At 39.0% G+C, this 27701-nt stretch overlaps 1 protein-coding gene and 1 long non-coding RNA gene across 5 annotated transcripts in view; one reads left to right on the plus strand and one right to left on the minus strand.

The window, feature by feature from the left end:
- The window catches only part of LOC139750847 (DNA repair protein RAD51 homolog 4-like), a 28796-nt gene extending 22239 nt beyond the window's left edge, over positions 1-6557 (minus strand). The window contains exons 1-2 of one of the 2 annotated variants that reach the window (XM_071665638.1): positions 6117-6557; positions 3053-3171 (exon numbers count right to left, since the gene is read on the minus strand). In XM_071665638.1, coding sequence (XP_071521739.1) covers positions 3053-3171; positions 6117-6245 — 248 coding nt within the window. In that variant the 5' untranslated portion in view covers positions 6246-6557. Of the gene's footprint in view, positions 1-3052; positions 3172-6104 lie in introns of both variants that reach the window. The other variant, XM_071665637.1, reaches the window with a different exon arrangement.
- Positions 6558-15345: 8788 nt separating this feature from the next.
- The window catches only part of LOC139750861 (uncharacterized), a 67454-nt gene continuing 55098 nt past the window's right edge, over positions 15346-27701 (plus strand). The window contains exons 1-3 of one of the 3 annotated variants that reach the window (XR_011713238.1): positions 15346-15597; positions 24391-24428; positions 24760-25578. This is a non-coding gene — a long non-coding RNA (uncharacterized lncRNA). Of the gene's footprint in view, positions 15598-15679; positions 15821-24390; positions 24429-24759; positions 25579-27701 lie in introns of those variants that run through there. The other 2 variants (XR_011713240.1, XR_011713239.1) reach the window with 2 other exon arrangements.

Below are 27701 nucleotides of genomic sequence, written 5' to 3' on the forward strand. Positions count from 1 at the left end.
CAATAACTATGACCTGACACGTTTCAAAACACAGGATTTTCATTTTCTCAGAATTTTGTACATACTTTCCCTTGTCTTTTCCTTTTCTGCTTCATGATTCTCTTTATACTTCAATTAAGGCCCGGTCTTGATGTGGACTTTTGTCTGTGACTGGAGCCTTTAACATATTAAAAAGGCCACATTCGTTCACACTCAGTCTCTAGCTGTCCTGTGTAATGCACAGAAACCACAGCTTTCTATCCACATCCAGGCCTGACAGACCTTTCCATGCTTTACCCCAGATGCTTCACATGCCCTGGTTCAGTCCATTAACAGCACGTTGACCCTGGTATACCACATTACTCCAATTCACTGTATTCCTCGCAAACCTTTCACCCTCCTGTATGTTCAGGCCCTGATCACTCAAAATCTTCACTCAAAGTCTTTTTCACTCCATCCTTCCACTTCAAATTTGGTCTCCTGCTTTTTGTTCCCTCCACCTCTGACACATATATACTCTTTGTCAATCTTTCCTTACTCATTCTCTTCATATTTCCAAACCACTTCAACACACCCTCTTTTGCTCTCTCAGCCACACTTTTTATTTCCACACATCTCTCTTACCCTTTCAGTACTTATTCGATCAAACCTCCTCACACCACATTGTCCTCAAACATTTCATATCCAACACATTCACCCTTCTCCATACAACCCTATCTATAGCCCATGCCTCGCAACCATATAATATTGTTGGAACGACTGCTCCTTCAAACATACCAATTTTGCTTTCCGAGATAACATTCTCTCCTTACACACATTCTTCATTGCTCCAAGAACCTTTGCCCCCTCCCCTACCCTGTGACTCACTTCTGTTTCCATGCTTCCATTTGCTGCTAAGTCCACTCCCAGATATCTAAAACACCACTTCCTCCAATTTTTCTCAATTTGAATTTACATCCCAATCAACTTGTCCCTCAAACCCTGCTGAACCTAATAACCTTGCTTTTATTCACATTTACTCTCAACTTTCTTCTTTCACATGCTTTTCCAGACTCAGTCACAAACCTATGCAGTTTCTCACTTGAAAGTTTTCTTCATTAGTACGTTATTTCTAAACACATCTTTTCTAGTTCAGTATATAGTTTTCTGAGCTTCTTATCCTTAGCATTCATTCCTTTTTCATTTACTTTGTTCAAAGATAATTACTTTGTTCAAAGATAATTACTTTATCTTGGACATCTTTATGCAAAAATAAGTCCTCTCTTCAAAAGTTAATTCAAACATAAATAGAGCAAAAATACTGAGTCATAGTTCTAAAAGTACTTAAGTAATATATGTTAGAAGCAGTGAAAAGTTTTTATCGAGGATGTAAGGCATGTGTACGTGTAGGAAGAGAGGAAAGTGATTGGTTCTCAGTGAATGTAGGTTTGCGGCAGGGGTGTGTGATGTCTCCATGGTTGTTTAATTTGTTTATGGATGGGGTTGTTAGGGAGGTAAATGCAAGAGTTTTGGAAAGAGGGGCAAGTATGAAGTCTGTTGGGGATGAGAGAGCTTGGGAAGTGAGTCAGTTGCTGTTCGCTGATGATACAGCGCTGGTGGCTGATTCATGTGAGAAACTGCAGAAGCTGGTGACTGAGTTTGGTAAAGTGTGTGAAAGAAGAAAGTTAAGAATAAATGTGAATAAGAGCAAGGTTATTAGGTACAGTAGGGTTGAGGGTCAAGTCAATTGGGAGGTGAGTTTGAATGGAGAAAAACTGGAGGAAGTAAAGTGTTTTAGATATCTGGGAGTGGATCTGGCAGCGGATGGAACCATGGAAGCGGAAGTGGATCATAGGGTGGGGGAGGGGGCGAAAATTCTGGGAGCCTTGAAGAATGTGTGGAAGTCGAGAACATTATCTCGGAAAGCAAAAATGGGTATGTTTGAAGGAATAGTGGTTCCAACAATGTTGTATGGTTGCGAGGCGTGGGCTATGGATAGAGTTGTGTGCAGGAGGATGGATGTGCTGGAAATGAGATGTCTGAGGACAATGTGTGGTGTGAGGTGGTTTGATCGAGTAAGTAACGTAAGGGTAAGAGAGATGTGTGGAAATAAAAAGAGCGTGGTTGAGAGAGCAGAAGAGGGTGTTTTGAAATGGTTTGGGCACATGGAGAGAATGAGTGAGGAAAGATTGACCAAGAGGATATATGTGTTGGAGGTGGAGGGAACGAGGAGAAGAGGGAGACCAAATTGGAGGTGGAAAGATGGAGTGAAAAAGATTTTGTGTGATCGGGGCCTGAACATGCAGGAGGGTGAAAGGAGGGCAAGGAATAGAGTGAATTGGAGCGATGTGGTATACTGGGGTTGACGTGCTGTCAGTGGATTGAATCAAGGCATGTGAAGCGTCTGGGGTAAACCATGGAAAGCTGTGTAGGTATGTATATTTGCGTGTGTGGACGTATGTATATACATGTGTATGGGGGTGGGTTGGGCCATTTCTTTAGTCTGTTTCCTTGCGCTACCTCGCAAACGCGGGAGACAGCGACAAAAAAAAAAAAAAAAAAAAAAAAAAAAAAAAAAAAAAAAAAAAGCTGCTGCCTTCATACAACAGTCACAAGATGTTTTGCAGTGGGTTAATTCAACCTTCCTCTGAATGTATCATGGGACTAATACACCAAACAATGCAAAGCCAATTAGAAATCTGGTATAAATCATTTTACATCACTGAAGTCAGGGAAAAAATAAACAGAGAAGATTACTGTCATTAATATCTAAACCAACACAGTGAAAATAAGGGCTACTGATCTGAGGGCTGCAAAGGCTATAAAAAGTACCCTTTATAGAAACAATGAAATCTTTAATTGATAAGAATACAAATTTCCTTGAATCTACCAACAAAAGGTCATAAAAAGTCATATCAGTCACAATGACATGAATATAAACACTAAAACCCACACCACTATGTCACTTATAAACACTCGTTTCTCCACATTGTATCAATGTACCACAGCACTGTCTCTGAAAAGGCAACCACAGTGACAAAATTCTAATCAATTGTCAAAACATATATCATCTTGTGAACCCTTCAACACTTACTTTGTGTTGCCAGTTGAAATGACCACTGCACTTCGCACAGCTTCCCCAAGTAAATCATCCCCAGGGACAGCAAAGGCAGCATAATGGGCATGAATTATTCGTCGGATACTTTGGAGGTCCTGAAATAAATCATCGTGTGGGTTTCGTCTTTCTAATACTTGATAAAGCTTTACACAAAATTCATATGTAGTTATTTACTGTGATTACCAAACTTTTTCCTTATTTCCAATCCTAAAATGTACAATGTACACTGAAGTGATCACTTGAAGTTAGAGTGGCATTGGAGGTGGCATCTGTCCCAGTTGAGATTGAAAGTGGCTAAACATAAGCTTCTTGCAACAGTGTGTCTGATGCTGTAAGATAGGCAGAAGGGTATTCCTGTATTTTATCCACCTATAAACAGGTGTAGATGTGCTTGGAGAATCACTGAAATTCATCTCATACATTGAAGCATATGGCAATGTGACTTGGTGGAGTTGGAATTTGTGTACTTAGTCATGAACAGAACTTTGACCCCTTCTCAACCAGTTCTAACAGTGTCATTTGCTTCAAGTAAATAGCTACACTTAGCAAATCAAAACAGAGCAATCAATGGACTGCAGTGATGTACAGGGAGCACCCAGAAAACAGAGCATCAGTGAATTCCGCAATCACAAACACTATTTCACTGAACACCAGAACCCCTGAAAAAGTCAGATTACAGGAGGTGCTGAAGTTTGGAATGCTGGTCTTGAGATGTCAAAGTAGAATAACATAAAGTTATGCAACAACTTTACCTGGCATTACCGAACTTTGACTGCATGTGCTTACACCACAAGTGAAAAGTCACCTTCGGTAAGGTTGTGTGTCAGTGGATGAAAAGTAGAATCTTGAAGAATTTCTTATCTTAAAGGAGTCCATCCTTTTCCTCCTATAGACTGTACCAGAGTTTGGAAGTTACAGCTACCATATAAAATGGAACTCGGGCTGTATAAAAAAAAATGAATTTCTTTTACAATTGACCAAAGATAGGTATATAATTCAGCAACCTGGCAAATGAAAATACCATATGGCTCCTTGGGCACCTATTCACTAACAGTTACATTTCATTTCTAGTGAAAGTAATTTTTTACACATTTGACATGTGTATATTTACCTCCATTTTCTCTATATGGTTGCTGTTTCCTTTTCTTCTTGTGAAAACTGTCACAGTTGAAAAGCAGGTGTTAATATGTGATGGTAAATACATTGTGCTTACACCACAAGTGAAAAGTCACCTTCGGTAAGGTTGTGTGTCAGTGGATGAAAAGTAGAATCTTGAAGAATTTCTTATCTTAGAGTCCATCCTTTTCCTCCTATAGATTGTACCATAGTCTGGAAGTTACAGCTACCCTATAAAATGGAACTCGGGCTGTATAAAAAAAAAATGAATTTCTTCTATAACTGACCAAAGATATGTATATAATTCAGCAACCTGGCAAATGAAAAGACCATATGGCTCCTTGGGCACCTATTCACTAAGTTACATTATATTTCTAGTGAAAGTAATTTTTTACACATTTGACATGTGTATATTTACCTCCATTTTCTCTATATGGTTGCTGTTTCCTTTTCTTCTTGTAAATACTGTCACAGTTGAAAAGCAGGTGTTAATATGTGATGGTAAATACAAAGTTGAAGAGCACTGCAAAACTAATGTTAGATTATCACTGATATTGCTTCCCAAAGTTAATCTACCATATGGAGAATACAATAAGGGTGAAGTGTGACTTGAAGCATTTTGTTGTATCATTAAATATGAAGCTGAGAGTGGGAAAAAACCATATATGAAGATCAGAGAAAATGTAGTTATTCAATGTGTAAAGTGAATGTAAATTTCAGCTGCTAGGGGAAATTTGGTGAGGTTTTCACATTTTATGTTAGGTAAGGTTAAGCTTGAACAAAGAAGGGGAAAAATATGTGAGTTTTGCCTATTCTTGGTATATTCAATTATGTATAAAGACATGGTGATTATAAGAACCTCACATGAATTACTGATTTCTTAAACCATGTTACAGCCCCTCATTTTCAAGATTACACAGCAGAGGTATTATTAGCCCATCATTGTCAAAACACTTATCAGCCATGTAAATGGCATGTTACTAAATATATGGTAACTCTATGTACTATGTCAATCTACCCTTCTTTGGATACACAGCAGCCATGTCAATAGCCCCAGCTATTTCTCATATTATTTGACAATAACCTGAACTGGCTAAAGTGATTTCCTCCCACTATATGCTAATAATAAGGATGAGGAAAAATACTTTGGCAGATTACCAGTTTTTCATATATCGAAACTAGCTTTGCATGTTAGGCATTTTTGTTCTGCATTAAAAGTTGCAGAGCATGGTTTAAAACATCATAATCTATTCTACAAGCCAATTTGTCATCATAAAACTACCCAACCTCCCTAAAAGCAAATATTCCATGTAATCCCCAGAAGCAAAGTAACACAATGTTGTTATATATCTAACATATATATTGGCCACTAAAAGAGGTTGTGTAAGATTTTCATTGGTTCTGTTCGTGTTTTACAAGTGATTTACCATCTTTAAATTGATTCAAACCACATTTTTCCCTGATATACATAACTGTAACTACTTTTGCCTTACTTGATATCACAGAATACAATACTCCAATTAATGTCATGCAACTCTTTTGATGTTCTATAAACATTATATTACCATTTCTGAACAAAATAATTCAGTATTCAAAGCTAATATCGATGTGTGAGTAATTTGGTAATTTATTTTTTTTTGAGACTAGTGAACAATAGTTATCTTCAATAATATAAAAATATTCTTGGCAAGAAACTGTAAGCCATCATATCATTAGTGTAAGAATAATCTGAAATATCTAAAGATGGCAATGTGACATCGTACAAGTTTACTGAAAATAATAAAAAAAAAATGCTATGACAAGGAAAGATCCTGCAAATTTAATATTTTTCCAAGGGAAGATTAGGTGGTGGCCAAAATTTTGGACTTTTCCTCTACATTCAATTACGTGATGTTAGGATCCACTTTCTGACCTTATAACTCACTGAGGTTTCCATTGCCAGAGCTTCTGAATCCTTCAACATAAAGTCCATAATATTTCTGATTCCTGCATTCTTTAATTTTGACAAGACTTCATCTGTGAGAGCAGGACACATACCAACAGTCAAACGCATTTCTGCTTCAGTTTCAAACTTGGTTCTATGAAGACGACGTTTGTTATTGTACCGCTTTGTTGTCCCACCAGCGAACAGCTCAAACAGCAATGATACAGCGCCCAACTTTGTTAGCGATGATACTCTAGAAAACTGAGTGTTTTTCCCACGAGAAAATCGTATGGCAAATAGTGATATTGTGACAGGTTAAGAGGTTATTGTTGGAGAAAAAGGAGCTAGAATAAGATAGTTGAGGAGAATGTGATTTAATGGTGCAGACTTATGTACATTATGAGTGAGGAGAGGATGAGTAAGAGGGAATACATGGTAGAAGTGAGGGGAAAAAGGAAAAGAGGAGGTGGAAGGGTAGAGTAAAGGGCGCTTTGAGTGTTCGTGGCCTGAACAAACATTAGGGTACGAAGCGTGCAAGGGATTGAGAGAATTATATATATATATATATATATATATATATATATATATATATATATATATATATATATATATATATATATATATGGATCATAGGATGGGGGAGGGGGCGAAAATTCTGGGAGCCTTGAAGAATGTGTGGAAATCGAGAACATTATCTCGGAAAGCAAAAATGGGTATGTTTGAAGGAATAGTGGTTCCAACAATGTTGTATGGTTGCGAGGCGTGGGCTATGGATAGAGTTGTGCGCAGGAGGATGGATGTGCTGGAAATGAGATGTTTGAGGACAATGTGTGGTGTGAGGTGGTTTGATCGAGTAAGTAACGTAAGGGTAAGAGAGATGTGTGGAAATAAAAAGAGCGTGGTTGAGAGAGCAGAAGAGGGTGTTTTGAAATGGTTTGGGCACATGGAGAGAATGAGTGAGGAAAGATTGACCAAGAGGATATATGTGTCGGAGGTGGAGGGAACGAGGAGAAGAGGGAGACCAAATTGGAGGTGGAAAGATGGAGTGAAAAAGATTTTGTGTGATCGGGGCCTGAACATGCAGGAGGGTGAAAGAAGGGCAAGGAATAGAGTGAATTGGAGCGATGTGGTATACCGGGGTTGACGTGCTGTCAGTGGATTGAATCAGGGCATGTGAAGCGTCTGGGGTAAACCATGGAAAGCTGAGTAGGTATGTATATTTGCGTGTGTGGACGTATGTATATACATGTGTATGGGGGTGGGTTGGGCCATTTCTTTCGTCTGTTTCCTTGCGCTACCTCGCAAACGCGGGAGACAGCGACAAAGCAAAAAAAAAAAAAAAAAAAAAAAAATATATATATATATATATATATATATATATATATATATATATATATATATATATATATATATATATCTTCTTTTCTTTTAAACTATTCGCCATTTCCCGCGTTAGCGAGGTAGCGTTAAGAACAGAGGACTGGGTCTTTTTTGGAATATCCTCACCTGGCCCCCTCTGTTCCTTCTTTTGGGAAATTAAATAAAAAAAACCGAGAGGGGAGGATTTCCAGCCCCCCGCTCCCTCCCCTTTTAGTCGCCTTCTACGACACGCAGGGAATACGTGGGAAGTATTCTTAATCCCCTATCCCCAGGGAGAATATATATATATATATATATATATATATATATATATATATATATATATATATATATATATTGTTGGAAAGGATCACAATTATGCGCGTGATCAAGATATTCCTATGAGTCCACGGGGAAAATGAAACACAATAAGTCCCTAAGTGCACTTTCGTGTAATAATCACATCATCACGGTAGACACAAGAGGGAAATATAACAGTCAGTTAATATACATCGAGGAGACGAAGCTAGGACGCCATTTGGTAAACATGTTACTATACTTTGTGGCTGTCTCCCGCGTTAGCGAGGTAGCGCAAGGAAACAGACCAAAGAATGGCCCAACCCAACCACATACACATGCATATACATGCACGTTCACGCACGCACACATACATACCTATACATTTCAACGTATATATATATATATATATATATATATATATATATATATATATATATATATATTTTGCTTTGTCGCTGTCTCCCGCATTTGCGAGGTAGCGCAAGGACACAGACGAAAGAAATGGCCCAACCCACCCCCATACACAATGTATATACATACACGTCCACACACGCAAATATACATACCTATACATCTCAATGTACACATATATATACACACACAGACACATACATATATACCCATGCACACAATTCACACTGTCTGCCTTTATTCATTCCCATCGCCTCCTCGCCACACATGGAATACCATTCCCCTCCCCCCTCATGTGTGCGAGGTAGCACTAGGAAAAGACAACAAAGGCCCCATTCGTTCACACTCAGTCTCTAGCTGTCATGCAATAATGCCCGATACCACAGCTCCCTTTCCACATCCAGGCCCCACAGAACTTTCCATGGTTTACCCCAGACGCTTCACATGCCCTGATTCAATCCATTGACAGCACGTCAACCCCGGTATACCACATCGATCCAATTCACTCTATTCCTTGCCCTCCTTTCACCCTCCTGCATGTTCAGGCCCCGATCACACAAAATCTTTTTCACTCCATCTTTCCATCTCAAATTTGGTCTCCCACTTCTCCTCGTTCCCTCCACCTCCAACACATATATCCTCTTGGTCAATCTTTCCTCACTCATTCTCTCCATGTGCCCAAACCATTTCAAAACACCCTCTTCTGCTCTCTCAACCACGCTCTTTTTATTTCCACACATCTCTCTTACCCTTACGTTACTTATTCGATCAAACCACCTAACACCACACATTGTCCTCAAACATCTCATTTCCAGCACATCCATCCTCCTGCGCACAACTCTATCCATAGCCCACGCCTCGCAACCATACAACATTGTTGGAACCACTATTCCTTCAAACATACCCATTTTTGCTTTCCGAGATAATGTTCTCGACTTCCACACATTCTTCAAGGCTCCCAGAATTTTCGCCCCCTCCCCCACCCTGTGATCCACTTCCGCTTCCATGGTTCCATCCGCTGCCAGATCCACTCCCAGATATCTAAAACACTTCACTTCCTCCAGTTTTTCTCCATTCAAACTCACCTCCCAATTGACTTGACCCTCAACCCTACTGTACCTAATAACATTGCTCTTATTCACATTTACTCTTAACTTTCTTCTTTCACACACTTTACCAAACTCAGTCACCAGCTTCTGCAGTTTCTCACATGAATCAGCCACCAGCGCTGTATCATCAGCGAACAGCAACTGACTCACTTCCCAAGCTCTCTCATCCTCAACAGACTTCATACTTGCCCCTCTTTCCAAAACTCTTGCATTCACCTCCCTAACAACCCCATCCATAAACAAATTAAACAACCATGGAGACATCACACACCCCTGCCGCAAACCTACATTCACTGAGAACCAATCACTTTCCTCTCTTCCTACACGTACACATGCCTTACATCCTCGATAAAAACTTTTCACTGCTTCTAACAACTTTCCTCCCACACCATATATTCTTAATACCTTCCACAGAGCATCTCTATCAACTCTATCATATGCCTTCTCCAGATCCATAAATGCTACATACAAATCCATTTGCTTTTCTAAGTATTTCTCACATACATTCTTCAAAGCAAACACCTGATCCACACATCCTCTACCACTTCTGAAACCACACTGCTCTTCCCCAATCTGATGCTCTGTACATGCCTTCACCCTCTCAATCAATACCCTCCCATATAATTTACCAGGAATACACAACAAACTTATACCTCTGTAATTTGAGCACTCACTCTTATCCCCTTTGCCTTTGTACAATGGCACTATGCACGCATTCCGCCAATCCTCAGGCACCTCACCATAAATGCGGGTTTGGATGGTATTGCAGTGGAATTTATTAAAAAAGGGGGTGACTGTATTGTTGACTGGTTGGTAAGGTTATTTAATGTATGTATGACTCATATATATATATATATATATATATATATATATATATATATATATATATATATATATATATATATATATATATAATATCCCTGGGGATAGGGGAGAAAGAATACTTCCCACGCATTCCTCAAGGCGATTAAAGGGGACGGGAGCGGGGGCTGGAAACCCTCTCCTCCTTGTAATTTAACTTTCAAAAAGGGGAAACAAAAGAAGGAGCCACGCGGGGAGTGCTCATCCTCCTCGAAGGCTCAGATTGGGGTGTCTAAATGTGTGTGGATGTAATCAAGATGAGAAAAAAGGAGAGATAGGTACTATGTTTGAGGAAAGGAACCGGGATGCTTTGGCTCTAAGTGAAACGAAGCTCAAGGGTAAAGGGGAAGAGTGGTTTGGGAATGTCTTGGGAATAGAGCCAGGGGTTAGTAAGAGGTCAAGAGCAAGGGAAGGAGTAGCACTACTCCTGAAACAGGAGTGGTGGGAGTATGTGATTGAGTGTAAGAAAGTAAACTCTGATATAGGTGAAACTGAAAGTGGATGGAGAGAGATGGGTGATTATTGGTGCATATGCACCTGAGCATAAGAAAGATCATGAGAGGCAAGTGTTTTGGGAGCAGCTGAATGAGTGTGTTAGTAGTTTTGATGCACAAGACCGGGTTATAGTGATGGGTGATTTGAATGCAAAGGCGAGTAATGTGACAGTTGAGGGAATAATTGGTGTCCATGGGGTGTTCAGTGTTGTGAATGGAAATGGTGAAGAGCTTGTTGATTCATGTGCTGAAAAAGGACTGGTGATTGGGAATACCTGGTTTAAAAAGAAAGATATACATAAGTATACGTATGTAAGTAGGAGAGATGGCCAGAGAACGTTATTGGATTACGTATTAATTGATAAGCGCGCGAAAGAGAGACTTTTGGATGTTAATTTGCTGAGAGGTGCAACTGGAGTGATGTCTGATCATTATCTTGTGGAGGCGAAGGTGAAGATTTGTAGAGGTTTTCAGAAAAAAAAGAGAGAATGTTGGGGTGAAAAGAGTGGTGAGAATAAGTGAGCTTGGGAAGGAGACTTGTGTGAGGAAGTACCAGGAGAGACTGAGTACAGAATTGAAAAAGGTGAGAACAAAAGACGTAAGGGGAGTGGGGGAGGAATGGGATGTATTTAGGGAAGCAATGATGGCTTGCGCAAAAGATGCTTGTGGCATGAGAAGCGTGGATGGTGGGCAGATTAGAAAGGGTAGTGAGTGGTGGGATGGAGAAGTAAGATTATTAGTGAAAGAGAAGAGAGAGGCATTTGGACGATTTTTGCAGGGAAATAATGCAAATGAGTGGGAAATGTATAAAAGAAAAAGGCAGGAGGTCAAGAGAAAGGTGCAAGAGGTGAAAAAGAGGGCAAACGAGATTTGGGGTGAGAGAGTATCATTAAATTTTAGGGAGGATAAAAAGATGTTTTGGAAGGAGGTAAATAAAGTGCGCAAGACAAGGGAACAAATGGAAACTTCAGTGAAGGGGGCTAATGGGGAGGTGATAACAGGTAGTGGTGATGCGAGAAGATGGAGTGAGTATTTTGAAGGTTTGTTGAATGTGTTTGATGATAGAGTGGCAGATATAGGGTGTTTTGGTCGAGGTGGTGTGCGAAGTGAGAGAGTTAGGAAAAATGATTTGGTAAACAGAGAAGAGGTAGTAAAAGCTTTGCGGAATATGAAAGCCGGCAAGGCAGCGGGTTGGGATGGTATTGCAGTGGCATTTATTATAAAAGGGGGTGGCTGCATTGTTGACTGGTTGGTAAGGTTCTTTAACGTATGTATGACTCATGGTGAGGTGCCTGAGGATTGGCGGAATGCTTGCATAGTGTCATTGTACAAAGGCAAAGGGGATATAAGTGAGTGCTCAAATTACAGAGGTATTCCTGGGAAATTATATGGGAGGGTATTGATTGAGAGGATGAGGGCATGTGCAGAGCATCAGATTGGGGAAGAGCAATGTGGTTTCAGAAGTGGTAGAGGATGTGTGGATCAGGTGTTTGCTTTGAGGAATGTATGTGAGAAATACTTAGAAAAGCAAATGGATTTGTATGTAGCATTTATGGATCTGGAGAAGGCATATGATAGAGTTGATAGAGATGCTCTGTGGAAGGTATTAAGAGTATATGGTGTGGGAGGCAAGTTGTTAGAAGCAGTGAAAAGTTTTTATCGAGGATGTAAGACTCGTGTACGTGTAGGAAGAGAGGAAAGTGATTGGTTCTCAGTGAATATAGGTTTGCGGCAGGGGTGTGTGATGTCTCCATGGTTGTTTAATTTGTTTATGGATCGGGTTGTTAGTGAGGTAAATGCAAGAGTTTTGGAAAGAGGGGCAAGTATGCAGTCTGTTGTGGATGAAAGAGCTTGGAAAGTGAGTCAGTTGTTGTTCGCTGATGATACAGTGCTGGTGGCTGATTCATGTGAGAAACTGCAGAAGCTGGTGACTGAGTTTGGTAAATTGTGTAAAAGAAAAAAGCTGAGGGTAAATGTGAATAAGAGCAAGGTTATTAGGTATAGTAGGATTGAAGGACAAGTCAATTGGGAGGTAAGTTTGAATGGAGAAAAACTGGAGGAAGTAAAGTGTTTTAGATATCTGGGATTGGATTTGGCAGCGGATGGAACCATGGAAACGGAAGTGAATCATAGGGTGGGGGAGGGGGCGAAAGTTCTGGGAGCGTTGAAGAATGTATGGAAGTCGAGAACATTATCTCGGAAAGCAAAAATGGGTATGTTTGAAGGAATAGTGGTTCCAACAATGTTATATGGTTGCGAGGCGTGGTCTATGGATAGAGTTGTGCAGAGGAGGGTGGATGTGCTGGAAATGAGATATTTGAGGACAATATATGGTGTGAGGTGGTTTGATCGAGTAAGTAATAATAGGGTAAGAGAGTTGTGTGGTAATGAAAAGAGTGTGGTTGAGAGAGAGCAGAAGAGGGTGTTTTGAAATGGTTTGGCCACATGGAGAGAATGAGTGCGGAAAGATTGACCAAGAGGATATATGTGTCAGAGGTGGAGGGAACGAGGAGAAGTGGGAGACCAAATTGGAGGTGGAAAGATGGAGTGAAAAAGATTTTGAGTGATCGGGGCCTGAACATGCAAAAGGGTGAAAGGCGTGCAAGGAATAGAATGAATTGGAACGATGTGGTATACTGGGGTCGACGTGCTGTCAATGGATTGAACCAGGGCATGTGAAACGTCTGGGGTAAACCACGGAAAGTTCTGTGGGGCCTGGATGTGGAAAGGGAGCTGTGGTTTCGGTACATAATCACATGACAGCTAGAGACTGAGTGTGACCGAATGTGGCCTTTGTTGCCTTCTAGCGCTACCTCGCGCACATGAGGGGGGAGGGGGTTGTTATTTCATGTGTGGCAGGGTGGCGATGGAATGAATAAAGGCAGACAGTATGAATTGTGTACATGACTATATATGTATATGTCTGTGTGTGTATATATATGTATACGTTGAGATGTATAGGTATGTATATGTGCGTGTGTGGACGTGTATGTATATACATGTGTAGTGGGTGGGTTGGGCCATTCTTTCGTCTGTTTCCTTGCGCTACCTAGCTAACGCGGGAGATAGCGACAACGTATAATAAATGAATATATATATATATATATATATATATATATATATATATATATATATATATATATATATATATATATATATATATATATTTTTTTTTTTTTTTTTCATACTATTCGCCATTTCCCGCGATAGCGAGGTAGCGTTAAGAACAGAGGACTGGGCCTTTTTTGGAATATCCTCACCTGGCCCCCTCTGTTCCTTCTTTTGGAAAATTAAAAAAAAAAAAACGAGAGGGGAGGATTTCCAGCCCCCCGCTCCCTCCCCTTTTAGTCGCCTTCTACGACACGCAGGGAATACGTGGGAAGTATTCTTAATCCCCTATCCCCAGGGATATATATATATATATATATATATATATATATATATATATATATATATATATATACATATATATATATATATATATATATATATATATATATATATATATATATATATATATATATATTGAAAAAGATTTTTAGTGATCGGGGCCTGAACATGCTGGAGGGTGCAAGGAATAGAGTGAATTGGAACGATGTGGTATACCGGGGTCGACGTGCTGTCAATAGATTGAACCAGGGCATGTGAAGCGTCTGGGGTAAACCATGGAAAGTTCTGTGGGCCCTGGATGTGGAGGGGAAGCTGTGGTTTCGGTGCATTACTACATGACAGGTGGAGACTGAGTGTGAACGAATGGGGCCTTTGTTGTCTTTTCCTAGCGCTACCTCGCACACATGAGGGGGAAGGGCGTTGTTATTCTATGTGTAGCGAGGGGGCGATGGGAATTAATAATGGCAGACTATGAATTATGTATATATATATATATATATATATATATATATATATATATATATATATATATCTGTGTATATATATATATATATATATATGTATACATTGAGATGTTTAGGTATGTATATTTGCGTGTGTGGACGTGTATGTATATACATGTGCATGTGGAAAGTGCAGGATCATGATGGAGAAGAGATAAAGGTAAGTCGAGTAATACGTGACAGGCTAATCCCTGGTCCTTTGATGCTGGTGATGCTGACGTCAGATGAAGCATGAGGACGTGTGAGAAGAGCGTGACTGCCGAGTCGACGTGGAGCTCCTGAAGGAGGTATGTGGAGAAGGTATGTGTGTGACACATATCGCAGCTCCTGGAGTGTCCGATGGCTGCTGATTAGTGCTTAGGTTGCAGGAAGCACATGGAGTTTTGCCTGGGTTGCAAGAGGCACCTGGGGTTTTGCTTGGGTTGCAAGAGGCACCTGAAGTTTTGCTTGGGTTGCAGGAGGTACCAGGAGGTTTGCATAGGTTGCGTAAGTGCTGCGGGCGTGGCCGTAGGTCTCTTGTTACAGCTGCTGTTCACGATGGGTGAAGGCGATGTCTCACGTGAGTCCTACCGAAGGTGGAGGTCGGAGATGAGGCACTTACAATGAAACCCTCGAGGAAGATGAAAACGTCAGGAGTCACGATGGGACATCTGCTGATGGACGAGACGCCAAAGGGCGGCTTGAGTCTGGAATTACATCGCCAAGACTTAGGTACTGGAGTGGCACACTATCTGTTTGGTAGTGAATCCATAGCCTCATTGCATTCCTGCGGTGATACCCAAGTATTGAAGAGGTGGTGAAGTCAGGTCTGGGAGGGGTACCTATTTCCCAAAGGGAATTAGAGACGTCGAAGCAGAATGTCCCAAGCTTCTGACATCTCCAAGATGCTAGACTTGAGCTTTAGTCCGTAAGAGCTGCGTCAGGTCATCTGTATTTACAGCGGCAGCTTTTGATCTGCTACCGCCGAACATTGAGTGGGTGTCAAGGATTAATACTGCCGGTGCAGCTGTAGAATGGGCCACCAAACATATTTTTACGAGGATTATTAAGTCAGGTGAGGTCAGAGGCTTTCACATGCCGCCCAATCAAGGCGTCGTTCGTATGAAGCGACATTAAGCCGCTACATTCTGGTTCATGGCAGGAACTCACTCCCTGACAAATAACGGCTGCTTACTCCTTGATTCATGGCGTTATCCAAGGAGAGCTTTCTGGGATTCCACGGATTCTTCTGTACATTGATACAAAGTGCCTTTCAGTGAAAATGAGAGTAGGAAGAGGTAGCCATACAATTATGGAAGTTTTCCCATAAGGATATTGTAAACTGTGTTGCCGTAAGGGTTGTTAACACTATAGATGTAGATAATATTTTTCAGTTATCTTCCAAAGTTCATGCATTACTAATGAAATGCAAACAAACGACAATCATTTTCTAATGTGCTCCTGCTTGAAGTAACATGAGGCTCCCTGAAGTGAAAAGCAGCATAGATAAAATAGATAAATCAATTAATTTATCCTCTCTTCGTAGGTAGACCATCATACATATTCTGTAATAGATAGAGCAGAAATGGTGGTAACTGCTTCATTTGCTTTTTGCCGGTGGTAATTCACTAATTTCAACTTGCAAATTAATGAGATTTTTATATTGGAACTTTATCTGACATGGTAATTTTACTAACTGTATTTCAGTGGAAGCAAATTTGGTTTCAAAATTTTGCATACAGGAGCAAACCTTGGTGGAATTGATGGAAGTCTTGGTTGTCGTAGGAAACAGTGTGTAGCTGGAGTTTGCAGATTTATCAATAGAGTTAATTTCAATTCCTTTCCATTGGGCAGACCTTTAATTATTACAAAATGGGATGCATTTGTAAAATCCCACTGCATAGACTTGGGAAGGCCTAATCAACATTCTGTGCTTTGCATCTCTCGCTTCACCCCGGGATGTAACCCTTTGAAGTACAAGATAATGGAGTCTATGGGACAGAATATTAGGGGAAAAGACCATGAGAAAAATACCTTCCCAACAATTCATGGTCATGTATCCCTCTGCTCTGGTTCATTGTCTGTATCCAAAGCTCAGGCTGAAAACAGTAAAAGAATTTCTTATCCTTGCACTATTCCAAATTCCCTGAGCACCAGCACACCAGAGAAGTCTAAAGGAGCGTTTCTGAAAAGAGAAAACCAAAAACAAATGGTGGGTAATAAAACAACAAATGTGTACCTGTTAGATAAAATTTTAATATTTTATAGTACACATGTATATTTGTGTAGGGTTTTGTTCTGTATGTAATCAGGAACTTCCAGTATTGAATTGAATTCATTGTGCTGTAGTTTAATAATTTTCAGCAAAGAACAGACTTTGATTACAAAGTCTGTTCTTTGCTGAATATTATGAATGTTAGTTTTTCTGAGTGAGTCAGAGTAGGTTATGGTTATGGGACCATTGAGGAATATGTGGAAAGAGGTCCTTATCTGAGAGTGAAAATGGGTTTGTTTAAATGTATAGTAGTCCCAATTATATTGTATGTATGTGAGGTACAAGCTGCAAATAAGGATGTGCAGAGGATTTTGGATGTGTTGGAAATAAATTGCTTGAGGACTGTATATGGTGTGAGGTAGTTTGACTAAGTAATAAAGTGGTAAAAGAGAGTGTCCTTAAGAAAGCTGAAGAGGGTTTTGTGAAATGGTTTAGACATAAGGAGAGAATGAGCGAGGAGAGGTTGCTAGAGAATATATGTGTCAGAAGTGGAGGGGATAAGGAGAAGAATGAGACCAAATTGTAGATGGAAGGATGGAGTGAAATAGATTGTGAGAGACTGGGGCTTGAATATGCAGGGAGATGAAAGACATGCACAGGATAAAGTGAATTGGAATGATACGGTTAACAGGGGGCAACATGCTTTCAGTGGACTGAACCAAGGCATGTGAAGATGGGGTAAAACATAGAAAGGTCTTTTGGGTCAGGTTTTGGTTAGGGGTTGTGGTTTTGGTGCATTGCACATGACAGCTAAAGAATAGACATAGGTAAATGTAGCCTTTCTTCATCTGTTCCTGAGGCTACCTCACTAGTGCAGAAAATGGCAGAGAAGAGTAAAAGAAAACATATTCTGGTTATCTTGAAAAGCAAATATGTTTAACTAGAATTCCTTGATTGATTATTAAAGACATATAGAAATTTAAAACAATCTGCACTTTTAGCCATTTCTCTGTGGTAGATTACTTCTTTTTTGCCAGCTCTGTGCAAGATCAGGATTTTGTTGTTTTAAACTTCACTCTTGTAAAAACAGTCTAGCTGGGTTGCAGTAGTAACCATAAGTTGTAAAGGGCCTTGGTATGTTCACACAAGGCAACTTGATCTCAGTAATGATTTGCTAGCTATAGTGATTTCATTATTTTTGTCCATCACTCTAGCTTTATGATATATTTACAGCTTATGATGTAATAGTTTTGTCACATTGTAAATAGATCAATAGATTGTATAGAGTGTTGGGGGAGCAGTTTCCATTCAATGAAAGTTTACATCAGTGGTAGTGGTCTTAAGTTTGCTCCTGTTGCACAAGTGTGAGTGTGGGGACACCCATAGATTGTTCAAAGGGTTAATTATGCTCTCTTGATATGACTAGTCCAGTTTTTGAAATGATGCCAAATCACAAGTCATATAGCTACTAATTTCCACTGAGATTCTTAATATAAGTAGCTATATCTTCATGATTTTTATACTGAAAGTTAACTTTGAACTCAAAATTTGATTGTTACATTATTTACCAGAAAGCACTACTCTGGCAGCAGGTTTGTCTTTTTAAGTGTGCCATTAGACTTGCAGGTTTTTGTTTCCTTCAGTGTTAATTCTTGGTTTGAGAGGAACATTTTTTTCTACCATCACACTTCTCATTGCCTCTTCTGAATCTTCCCCAAAGTTTAATGACTTATTTGACATTTTAAAGTTTACTGTATGATAACTAATTCTTCTGGGAGCCTTGAAGAATGTGTGGAGGTCGAGAACATTATCTCGGAAAGCAAAAATGGGTATGTTTGAAGGAATAGTGGTTCCAACAATATTGTATGGTTGCAAGGTGTGGGCTATGGATAGAGTTGTGCGCAGGAGGATGGATGTGCTGGAAATGAGATGTTTGAGGACAATGTGTGGTGTGAGGTGGTTTGATCGAGTAAGTAACGTAAGGGTAAGAGAGATGTGTGGAAATAAAAAGAGCGTGGTTGAGAGAGCAGAAGAGGGTGTTTTGAAATGGTTTGGGCACATGGAGAGAATGAGTGAGGAAAGATTGACCAAGAGGATATATGTGTTGGAGGTGGAGGGAACGAGGAGAAGAGGGAGACCAAATTGGAGGTGGAAAGATGGAGTGAAAAAGATTTTGTGTGATCGGGGCCTGAACATGCAGGAGGGTGAAAGGAGGGCAAGGAATAGAGTGAATTGGAGCGATGTGGTATACCGGGGTTGACGTGCTGTCAGTGGATTGAATCAAGGCATGTGAAGCGTCTGGGGTAAACCATGGAAAGCTGTGTAGGTATGTATATTTGTGTGTGTGGACGTATGTATATACATGTGTATGGGGGTGGGTTGGGCCATTTCTTTCGTCTGTTTCCTTGCACTACCTCGCAAACGCGGGAGAGCGGCAAAAAAAAAAAAAAAAAAACTAATTTATGGTCATCACTGTTGCAAACTGTTGTTTCGAATCCCTACAGTATATTTTCAGAGGTGATACTTGACTAAGGTTTATTGTGGGAACAAGCATATGATACTCAGAGTGAAATCTTCTTACATCTGGTTGTTGAGACTGGTGGTTCTGATAGTGTGAGCATCAGCAGTCCGCTTCAGTGTAGCTTTAGGCTGTCTTCAGGGAACAATGTTCTTTCTTCTGTCTTCATGGCTGCCACTTCATTTTTGGGAAGTATGCTTCTGGGTGCTGTGTTTCTTCCACTTATTCTTCAGTATGGTTGGCTGTTGCCTTTCTAAGGAGAAGAGAGCCTGAATTCTTGCCTGGAAGCAAGATAATGTGAGTACATGGGAGATTTTTAGATACACTGGACACTCAGAATGCAGGATTACGTGGCTTCTTCCTGCCCACCTCATCAGTTCCTCACTTTGTTCAAGAGATCATTACCCTATGGACTCAAAATATTGAACTAGAACACTTCATGAACTTTGTCAGTTCCATATCCAGGCATCTACAGACAGTAATTAAGGCCAAAGGAGAGATAACAAAGCACTGAAATGTAATTGTGACATTGCCTTTGAAAATGTATGGGAGGCAGACAATGTATTTTGTGGACACTATATTTTGATCTGAATTTGAGGTGAAATTTGGTTAATTATCTGAGGACAGGTAGAAAAGCGAATTATATGTGTTGAAGGAGATTCTGCTTTTGGTTTTAGTGGTATGGAAATGGAAACAATTTACTGCTACAAACTACCCATCATAGTCATCATTGTAAACAATAATGGCATCTACAGTGGTTTGGACAAGGAATTGTTCAATGAAATAAGAGATGGAATGGATGCTGCTATTGCAACTCCACCAACATCACTTCTGCCAACTGTACACTATGAATGCATGGCTTCAATGTTCAGTGAAACTGGTTTCTTCTGTAAGTCTGTCCCTTGAACTGCAAGAGGCAGTTAGTCAGGCTCTTGAAGAAGAAAACAAGCCTTCACTTATTAATGTGATGATCAACCCTGGAGCTCAACGTAAAGTTCAAGACTTTGACTGGCTGACACGCTCCAAACTTTAAGTCAGAAGAATATGATGCATTTGCATTTCAAAATATCAACAACATGTGAATGAATAATTGTTTTGTATTTTTCCTTGTGTTCACAAACAAGGATTGACTGAATCCTTATTGGTTTTATACATAACTTTTTGGCTTTTGTGGGAAGGCAGCAGATTTATTTTAACTAAATTTGATAACATTATATTGTAAAGTATTATTAGGGATTTATCCCTGGGGATAGGGGAGAAAGAATACTTCCCATGTATTCCTTGCATGTCGTAGAAGGCGACTATAAGGGGAGGGAGCGGGTGTCTGGAAATCCTCCCCTCTCATATTTTTTAAATTTTCCAAAAGAAGGAACAGAGAAGGGGGCCAGGTGAGGATATTCCCTTAAAGGTCCAGTCCTCTGTTCTCAACGCTACCTCGCTAATGCGGGAAATGGCGAATAGTTTGAAAGAAAAGAAAAGAAAGGTAGAAAAGTGAAATCAAGATTATGATGTACTTTTTTATTATGAAATTTTGATGTATTTTTGATCTATGAATAAATGAAAATCTTCAAAACTTTTTATTGCTTTTAAGATAGGATGTATGTGAGAAATACTTAGAAAAGCAAATGGATTTGTATGTAGCATTTATGGATCTGGAGAAGGCATATGATAGAGTTGATAGAGATGCTCTGTGGAAGGTATTAAGAATATATGGTGTGGGAGGCAAGTTGTTAGAAGCAGTGAAAAGTTTTTATCGAGGATGTAAGGCATGTGTACGTGTAGGAAGAGAGGAAAGTGATTGGTTCTCAGTGAATGTAGGTTTGCGGCAGGGGTGTGTGATGTCTCCATGGTTGTTTAATTTGTTTATGGATGGGGTTGTTAGGTAGGTAAATGCAAAAGTTTTGGAAAGAGGGGCAAGTATGAAGTCTGTTGGGGATGAGAGAGCTTGGGAAGTGAGTCAGTTGTTGTTCGCTGATGATACAGCGTTGGTGGCTGATTCATGTGAGAAACTGCAGAAGCTGGTGACGGAGTTTGGTAAAGTGTGTGGAAGAAGAAAGTTAAGAGTAAATGTGAATAAGAACAAGGTTATTAGGTACAGTAGGGTTGAGGGTCAAGTCAATTGGGAGGTGAGTTTGAATGGAGAAAAACTGGAGGAAGTGAAGTGTTTTAGATATCTGGGAGTGGATCTTGCAGCGGATGGAACCATGGAAGCGGAAGTGGATCATAGGGTGGGGGAGGGGGCGAAAATTCTGGGGGCCTTGAAGAATGTGTGGAAGTCGAGAACATTATCTCGGAAAGCAAAAATGGGTATGTTTGAAGGAATAGTGGTTCCAACAATGTTGTATGGTTGCGAGGTGTGGGCTATGGATAGAGTTGTGCGCAGGAGGATGGATGTGCTGGAAATGAGATGTTTGAGGACAATGTGTGGTGTGAGGTGGTTTGATCGAGTGAGTAACGTAAGGGTAAGAGAGATGTGTGGAAATAAAAAGAGCGTGGTTGAGAGAGCAGAAGAGGGTGTTTTGAAGTGGTTTGGTCACATGGAGAGAATGAGTGAGGAAAGATTGACCAAGAGGATATATGTGTCGGAGGTGGAGGGAACGATATCATATTGATAAGTGAGAACAGTGCAAAGAACATGTTCAAATTAGCTAACTTGGGATTTGTTTTGTGGTCAAGGTCCTTTATTTAAACTAATCAACTAATGCAGAGAAAAATGATGATTCTGCGGCCCTACCACTCCTAGTAATTCTATAACATCTCTTTAATACCCCTTTGATCTTTGGTATCCACAGTCTCTGGTAAGTGTTGAAATTATTGTTATTATTTTGTGCCTTATTCATAGTACATTCTTACAGTATTTTCATTTTCTTTAAACAATTTGAAATTTATGTTAACTATGTTTGAAAAGCTTTTTCGTGTTCTAGAGATTATTATGCACATGACCCCTGAAGTACAATGGTTCGACATGATTTTATTCACTTCAAGATAGTGAGATATTCAACACTTTATTATGAAACAGGCTTTGTGTTTGGTGATTTTATCCAACTGTAGGCTAATGTAAGTGTTCTGAGAACGTTTAAGGTAGGCTAGGCTAAGCTGTGATGTTTGGTAAGTTAGATGTACAGTATTATATGTATTTTTGACAACAATATTTTCAGCTTACAAAGGGTTTCTCAGAATGTAACCCCATCATAAGTGAAGGAGAATCTGTATGTCTTTGAGGCCAAATATATTTTTGAGGAATGCATCTACAGTTATAATTGGATTCTATGGGAAAATAGGTTTTGCATAATAAACAACTTAGTCAGGAACATATCCATTCTTTGTTGCAGTTGTATCCTGTACATTTATTTGAACTAATTTGTTAAGCAAACTGAAAACAAGCTAATAGCAATAGGAAACTTTTTAATGTTAGTCATAGAAGATATGGAAATAAAACAACCCATTTTATTGAAATTTTGTTACTTTTATGAACTTCTCATGATTTTTTAAAGCCATACTAAATGTGTAAAGGCTCTTTCATATATTGGAAGTGATATATATTAGGCACATAAGAAACAACAAACAAGTTTCCATCAAGCAAACCTGCAAGAAGTAGAGACAGTGAGTTGTTTTGCATTTTATACAACATATTGTCATAACAAATTGTATTTCTGCTTAGTTTTTAAATTGGATGGTATTGTTGATGGAATTTTGTTGTTTTGCTAGGTTGACCATGACCTTTGACCTTTAACAGTTAGGCAAAGGCAAGCACAGTAAGTACAAGCCATACTCATTCTTCCGTTCTTTACATTGTCAATTTCATTGTCAAATATTTAAAGTTTATCCAGGATGTAAAACTTTATTTAATTTGAATGTGTGCATATGTATGAGGCAGTTGGAAGGGAGAAGCAAAAGAGGGAGTGTTAGAAGTAATGAATCTGGTTTTCTTTATTACTGTATCATGGAAAATTCAATAACTTTCTCTAATCTTAAATTTAAGTTGTGTGATACTTAACGTAGATGCTAGGTATACATTGTTGTTCTTCATTATTGGTGTATGACTGAATTTTTTGAGGTGTTACTGGGCTCTATCTGCAAGAGGTTACATCATAACTGAAAAATTTCATTTGGCATGGCTGTATCATGGAGAATACAATCTCTTCATAGACCTTATCTCTCCAAATGAGTCGACATTTCCCTGCTGGAAGAGCCTTCAGAAAGAGGTCTCGGGTAACACCAGGAATCGTTCACAGATATTGGTCATGGGGTCATTACGAATAGATTGATTATTTTAGAAGACTACCCTGTCTTAAGAGTTGGTTGTAGTTCAGAATCTTGGGTACTTTTCTTACTTTTCTTTTAGTATTGCCTCTGAATTGCATCTAAGGGGAGATGGATTTTGTAGATGATATAGAGATTATGTTGACTTAATCTTTCATTGTGAAAGGTAAAAGAATAAGAAAAGTCAGTGAAACATGATAAAGCTTAGTACTGTACAGCAAAATACGATTATAAGTAGTAGGTGAAGTAACGAAAAATCCCCTTTCTTAAAAAACAAAAGATAGGAAGCTCAAAAAGATAATAGAATTTAAGAAGAGGGAATTTTTAGGGGAAAGATATTTCCATTTGGTGTTACATATTTCTGTAACTGGTTGTTTTTGTACTATGCACTGATTCTTTGTTCTTCCTCACTACAAATCACCTACTGAGTGCTTAAAGAAGTAGTAGAAGTAGTGTTCAGTAGTTGCACCTCTGAACAAGAATTGACAATCCAATGTCGATCATAGGCCTGTATGCTTTTTGCACCATCATTTGCTGTGTAAGAAGCAAGTAATACATAAAAAAGTAAGAAAGTAAAGGTTTTACTCCATTGTAATGCTATCAAGGAAGTGACCAAGCTTGTTTGTTGAGATGTAGAATGTCTGACCATAGCTGACATGGATCTTTCTCCCGCCCTTAGATAATCATTTGGAGGATTTTAGAAAGATTTTGACAGCTAAATGAATTTCAGCATCATTTTATTAAGTGTTTGGACTATGTGATTCATATTTATGATACATATATGTATTACCAAAAGTAGGCTCCATCAGTTGCTTTTTAACATGATGCACACCTATTAGAACAATGACTTAATGTTAACCTTTTCTTTGCAGAGGATATACAGCCCCTTCCCTCAGTGAAGCCAGGAGAGGTGAGAAAGTGATTAATCAATTTTTCTTGTTTGTATTCAGCAATGATTAGATGTCTTTCTGATTAAAAAAATTTAGAAATCATTTAATTGTCCTTGATTATACTACCCCTGTAAGTTGTCATGGAAGATGTTACTAAAGCCAATCACTGCTGTATGACTTAAAAGTACATTTTATTTTTGTCATTTCTATTGTAACAATTCATTATTGTTTGCCTTAACAAGTCTCACTCTGTAGTATCATATGTTAATCAATGTGAATATCTGTTTTGCCCGGAAAGTTTGAATGAAATCTGTATGTAAACCAAATTATCTAGAGTTTGCTCCCCTACAGAATGAATATGGGACAAACAGTGAAAAGCTCAAGAAAAATTCTTGCAAGTGAAGCCTATTTTCCTAATTGGAGGTACACATCTAAAAAAGATTTGGCCTCATGACAAAATGAACTTAAGAATGCAGAAAACCTTGTTTATATAGATACAAACCTATACCTTGACTTTCAGCATTTTTTACTTGGGACACTTCTCACATGACACTTGAGGATTAATTGTTTTTTATCAGGCATTGATATGATTTATACTTGCAACAGATTTTATAAGAATTTTTTTTATCCTTATATTCAAAATGTGTGAAAAACATTTCTTTTGATAATGAGATATATCAAGCTATTTTAAGGTATCTTTTGCTTATCAAGCATATTTTAATGGTGTCACAGTATAATACTATTTGGTTTGTATACCACTATCTGGCAAAATATGTTTGTATCCTACCTGCCGGCAGACTGCTTTTAAACAAGGAATCATCACCTGAGACACACCACATTTTATGTCCATTGCTGTACCTTCTAAAGTTTAGTAATTTCACCATGTATGCAGTGGGATGTTAAAGATACTTAAGGGAGTACTGGATGGAAGACCATCACTAATGAGGTGAAATGAAATTATAGATGCATAGGAAGTTTAAAGAGGTGAGCAACTATTGGTTAAAGCCTGAGTATTTAAAAAAATATTGAGGGAGGAGGATTATACATCTCAAAAAGTGTTTAATGTGGATGGGATTGGCATATTTTGGAAAAAAGATGCAATACAGGACATTGATCAGCTGGGAGGAAGAAACTGCTCGAGGGATTAAGGCAGCCAAATGCTGTTTGATGTTTTTCATGGCAGGGAAGGCTGAGGAAGAATTAAAGCTTTGGCACTTGCCAATATGTTATTCTGAAAATCCCAGGGCTGTGTAAAGTCTGTCTTACATGTGATTTGATAACTGTTCTTGAAACAGATAATATAGAGGATGTTGCAGGCAACCATAGTACCAAAAGCTTCCCTCTTTCAATAACCCGTACTTCATCCCATTCCACTTCATGCTTTCCTCAAGCTCTTGTCACTACATTTTTTGGTAATTTTCCTTTAGATATCATCTGTCTTTGTTGTGATATGGCACCAGTTGCTAAATCGTGTAATTCAGGGGGTAATGTAGATAAACCTATGGCCCCTCCCTCCATTTCCTGGTAACCCTCCATCCACCCCATCCCATTCCAGCAGCACCTCAAGTCCTCATCTCTATTTCAGTAAATGTTAATTGGATATTGTTTGCATTACTTCATGAGAGTGTGATCCATTGTTGTTAGGCTAGCTGTTTTATGTATAATCTTATGATCCATCCATGAGAGTGAAATTGAGGTAACAGTTATTTTGGAATGTAGGCCTTTTTATAACAGGGGTTTCTCTTGATTTGACTTGCAACAGGTCTTCCAAGAGCATAACCCCAACACAGGTCAGTTTATTGGTGTATGGTATAAAAGTGATAATGGTCTGATGAAATATTCATAATGTTGCCAAAAATAAGGCACAAAGATTGTGATGATATCTAGTTGAATCTAGTTTTCAGTGAAGACATTTAACAGTCTCTGTTTTCCAGTACAATACTTAGGTGATGAATCACTTTCATAGCATTTTAAGGTGTAGAAACTTGAGTACTGGGTCTTATTTTTCTATAAAGCTTTTATTTTGTCTTTCATATCAAGTGTCATTTCCACTCTGGACTGCCTTAACGTTTATGGTCTTACAATTGGTCATTGATTTATGGTTTTTGTTCATAACTCTGCAGTTAATTGTGTTAAACACCCTTTTATGAGTCATCTTGTCATTGTTACTAAATTTGTAAATTGAAAAGACTGTAAACCTTACCGAAATAACACAACAAATTGATCATTAGATACAGTGCTGGAATTGAGCAGGGAAATGTATTTTTTTTCAGAATTTGTATTGCCATGGCTCCACACTCAAAAGCCCTCCTGCATTTTGACATCGTCAGCAAAACAGTGGATGAAAACCAGCCCTTGTATCACTTACCACCTCTGTGCCACTTGATGTGAATTTCTTTTGTATTTTCTTGAGATTTTATTACTGCCTCACCACTACATGTGTAGCTAAGAGAGGACAGTTACATTGCAGAATAGATATTTAATTATAACAGAAAGTCAATTTAGAGCTGGGCCCTCCACACAGTAAACTGACATATTCTGCAATAGCATCATAAAACATACTTATTGATACTTCTTACTATCTCTCTCTTGTTTCTTCTGGTTTCATCACATTTTTGCTCACTTTCTGCTGTTTTCCCTTACATGTTTTATTATTGTTATTATTATTATTTAGTTATTTATTTGTTTATTATACTTTGTCACTGTCTCCCGCGTTAGCGAGGTAGCGCAAGGAAACAGACGAAAGAATGGCCCAACCCGCCCACATACACATGTATATACATACACATCCACACACGCACATATACATACCTTTACATCTCAACATATACATATATATACACACACAGACATACATATATACACATGTACATGATTCATACTGTCTGCCCTTATTCATTCCTGTCACCACCCCGCCACACATGAAATGAAAACCCCCTCCCCTGCATGTGCACAAGGTAGCGCTAGGAAAGACAACAAAGGCCACATTCGTTCACAATCAGTCTCTAGCTGTCATGTATAATGCACCAAAACCATAATCATTATTTATTATTTGTATTTATATATTTTATTTATTTTTTTTTTTTCATTTGTCGCTGTCTCCCACGTTTGCGAGGTAGCGCAAGGAAACAGACGAAAGAAATGGCCCAACCCACCCCCATACACATGCCTTGATTCAATCCACTGACAGCACGTCAACCCCGGTATACCACATCGCTCCAATTCACTCTATTCTTTGCCCTCCTTTCACCCTCCTGCATGTTCAGGCCCCGATCACACAAAATCTTTTTCAC

The sequence above is a fragment of the Panulirus ornatus genome, chromosome 10 (assembly GCF_036320965.1).
Source record: "Panulirus ornatus isolate Po-2019 chromosome 10, ASM3632096v1, whole genome shotgun sequence".
In the NCBI taxonomy this organism is placed as follows: Eukaryota; Metazoa; Arthropoda; class Malacostraca; order Decapoda; family Palinuridae; genus Panulirus; species Panulirus ornatus.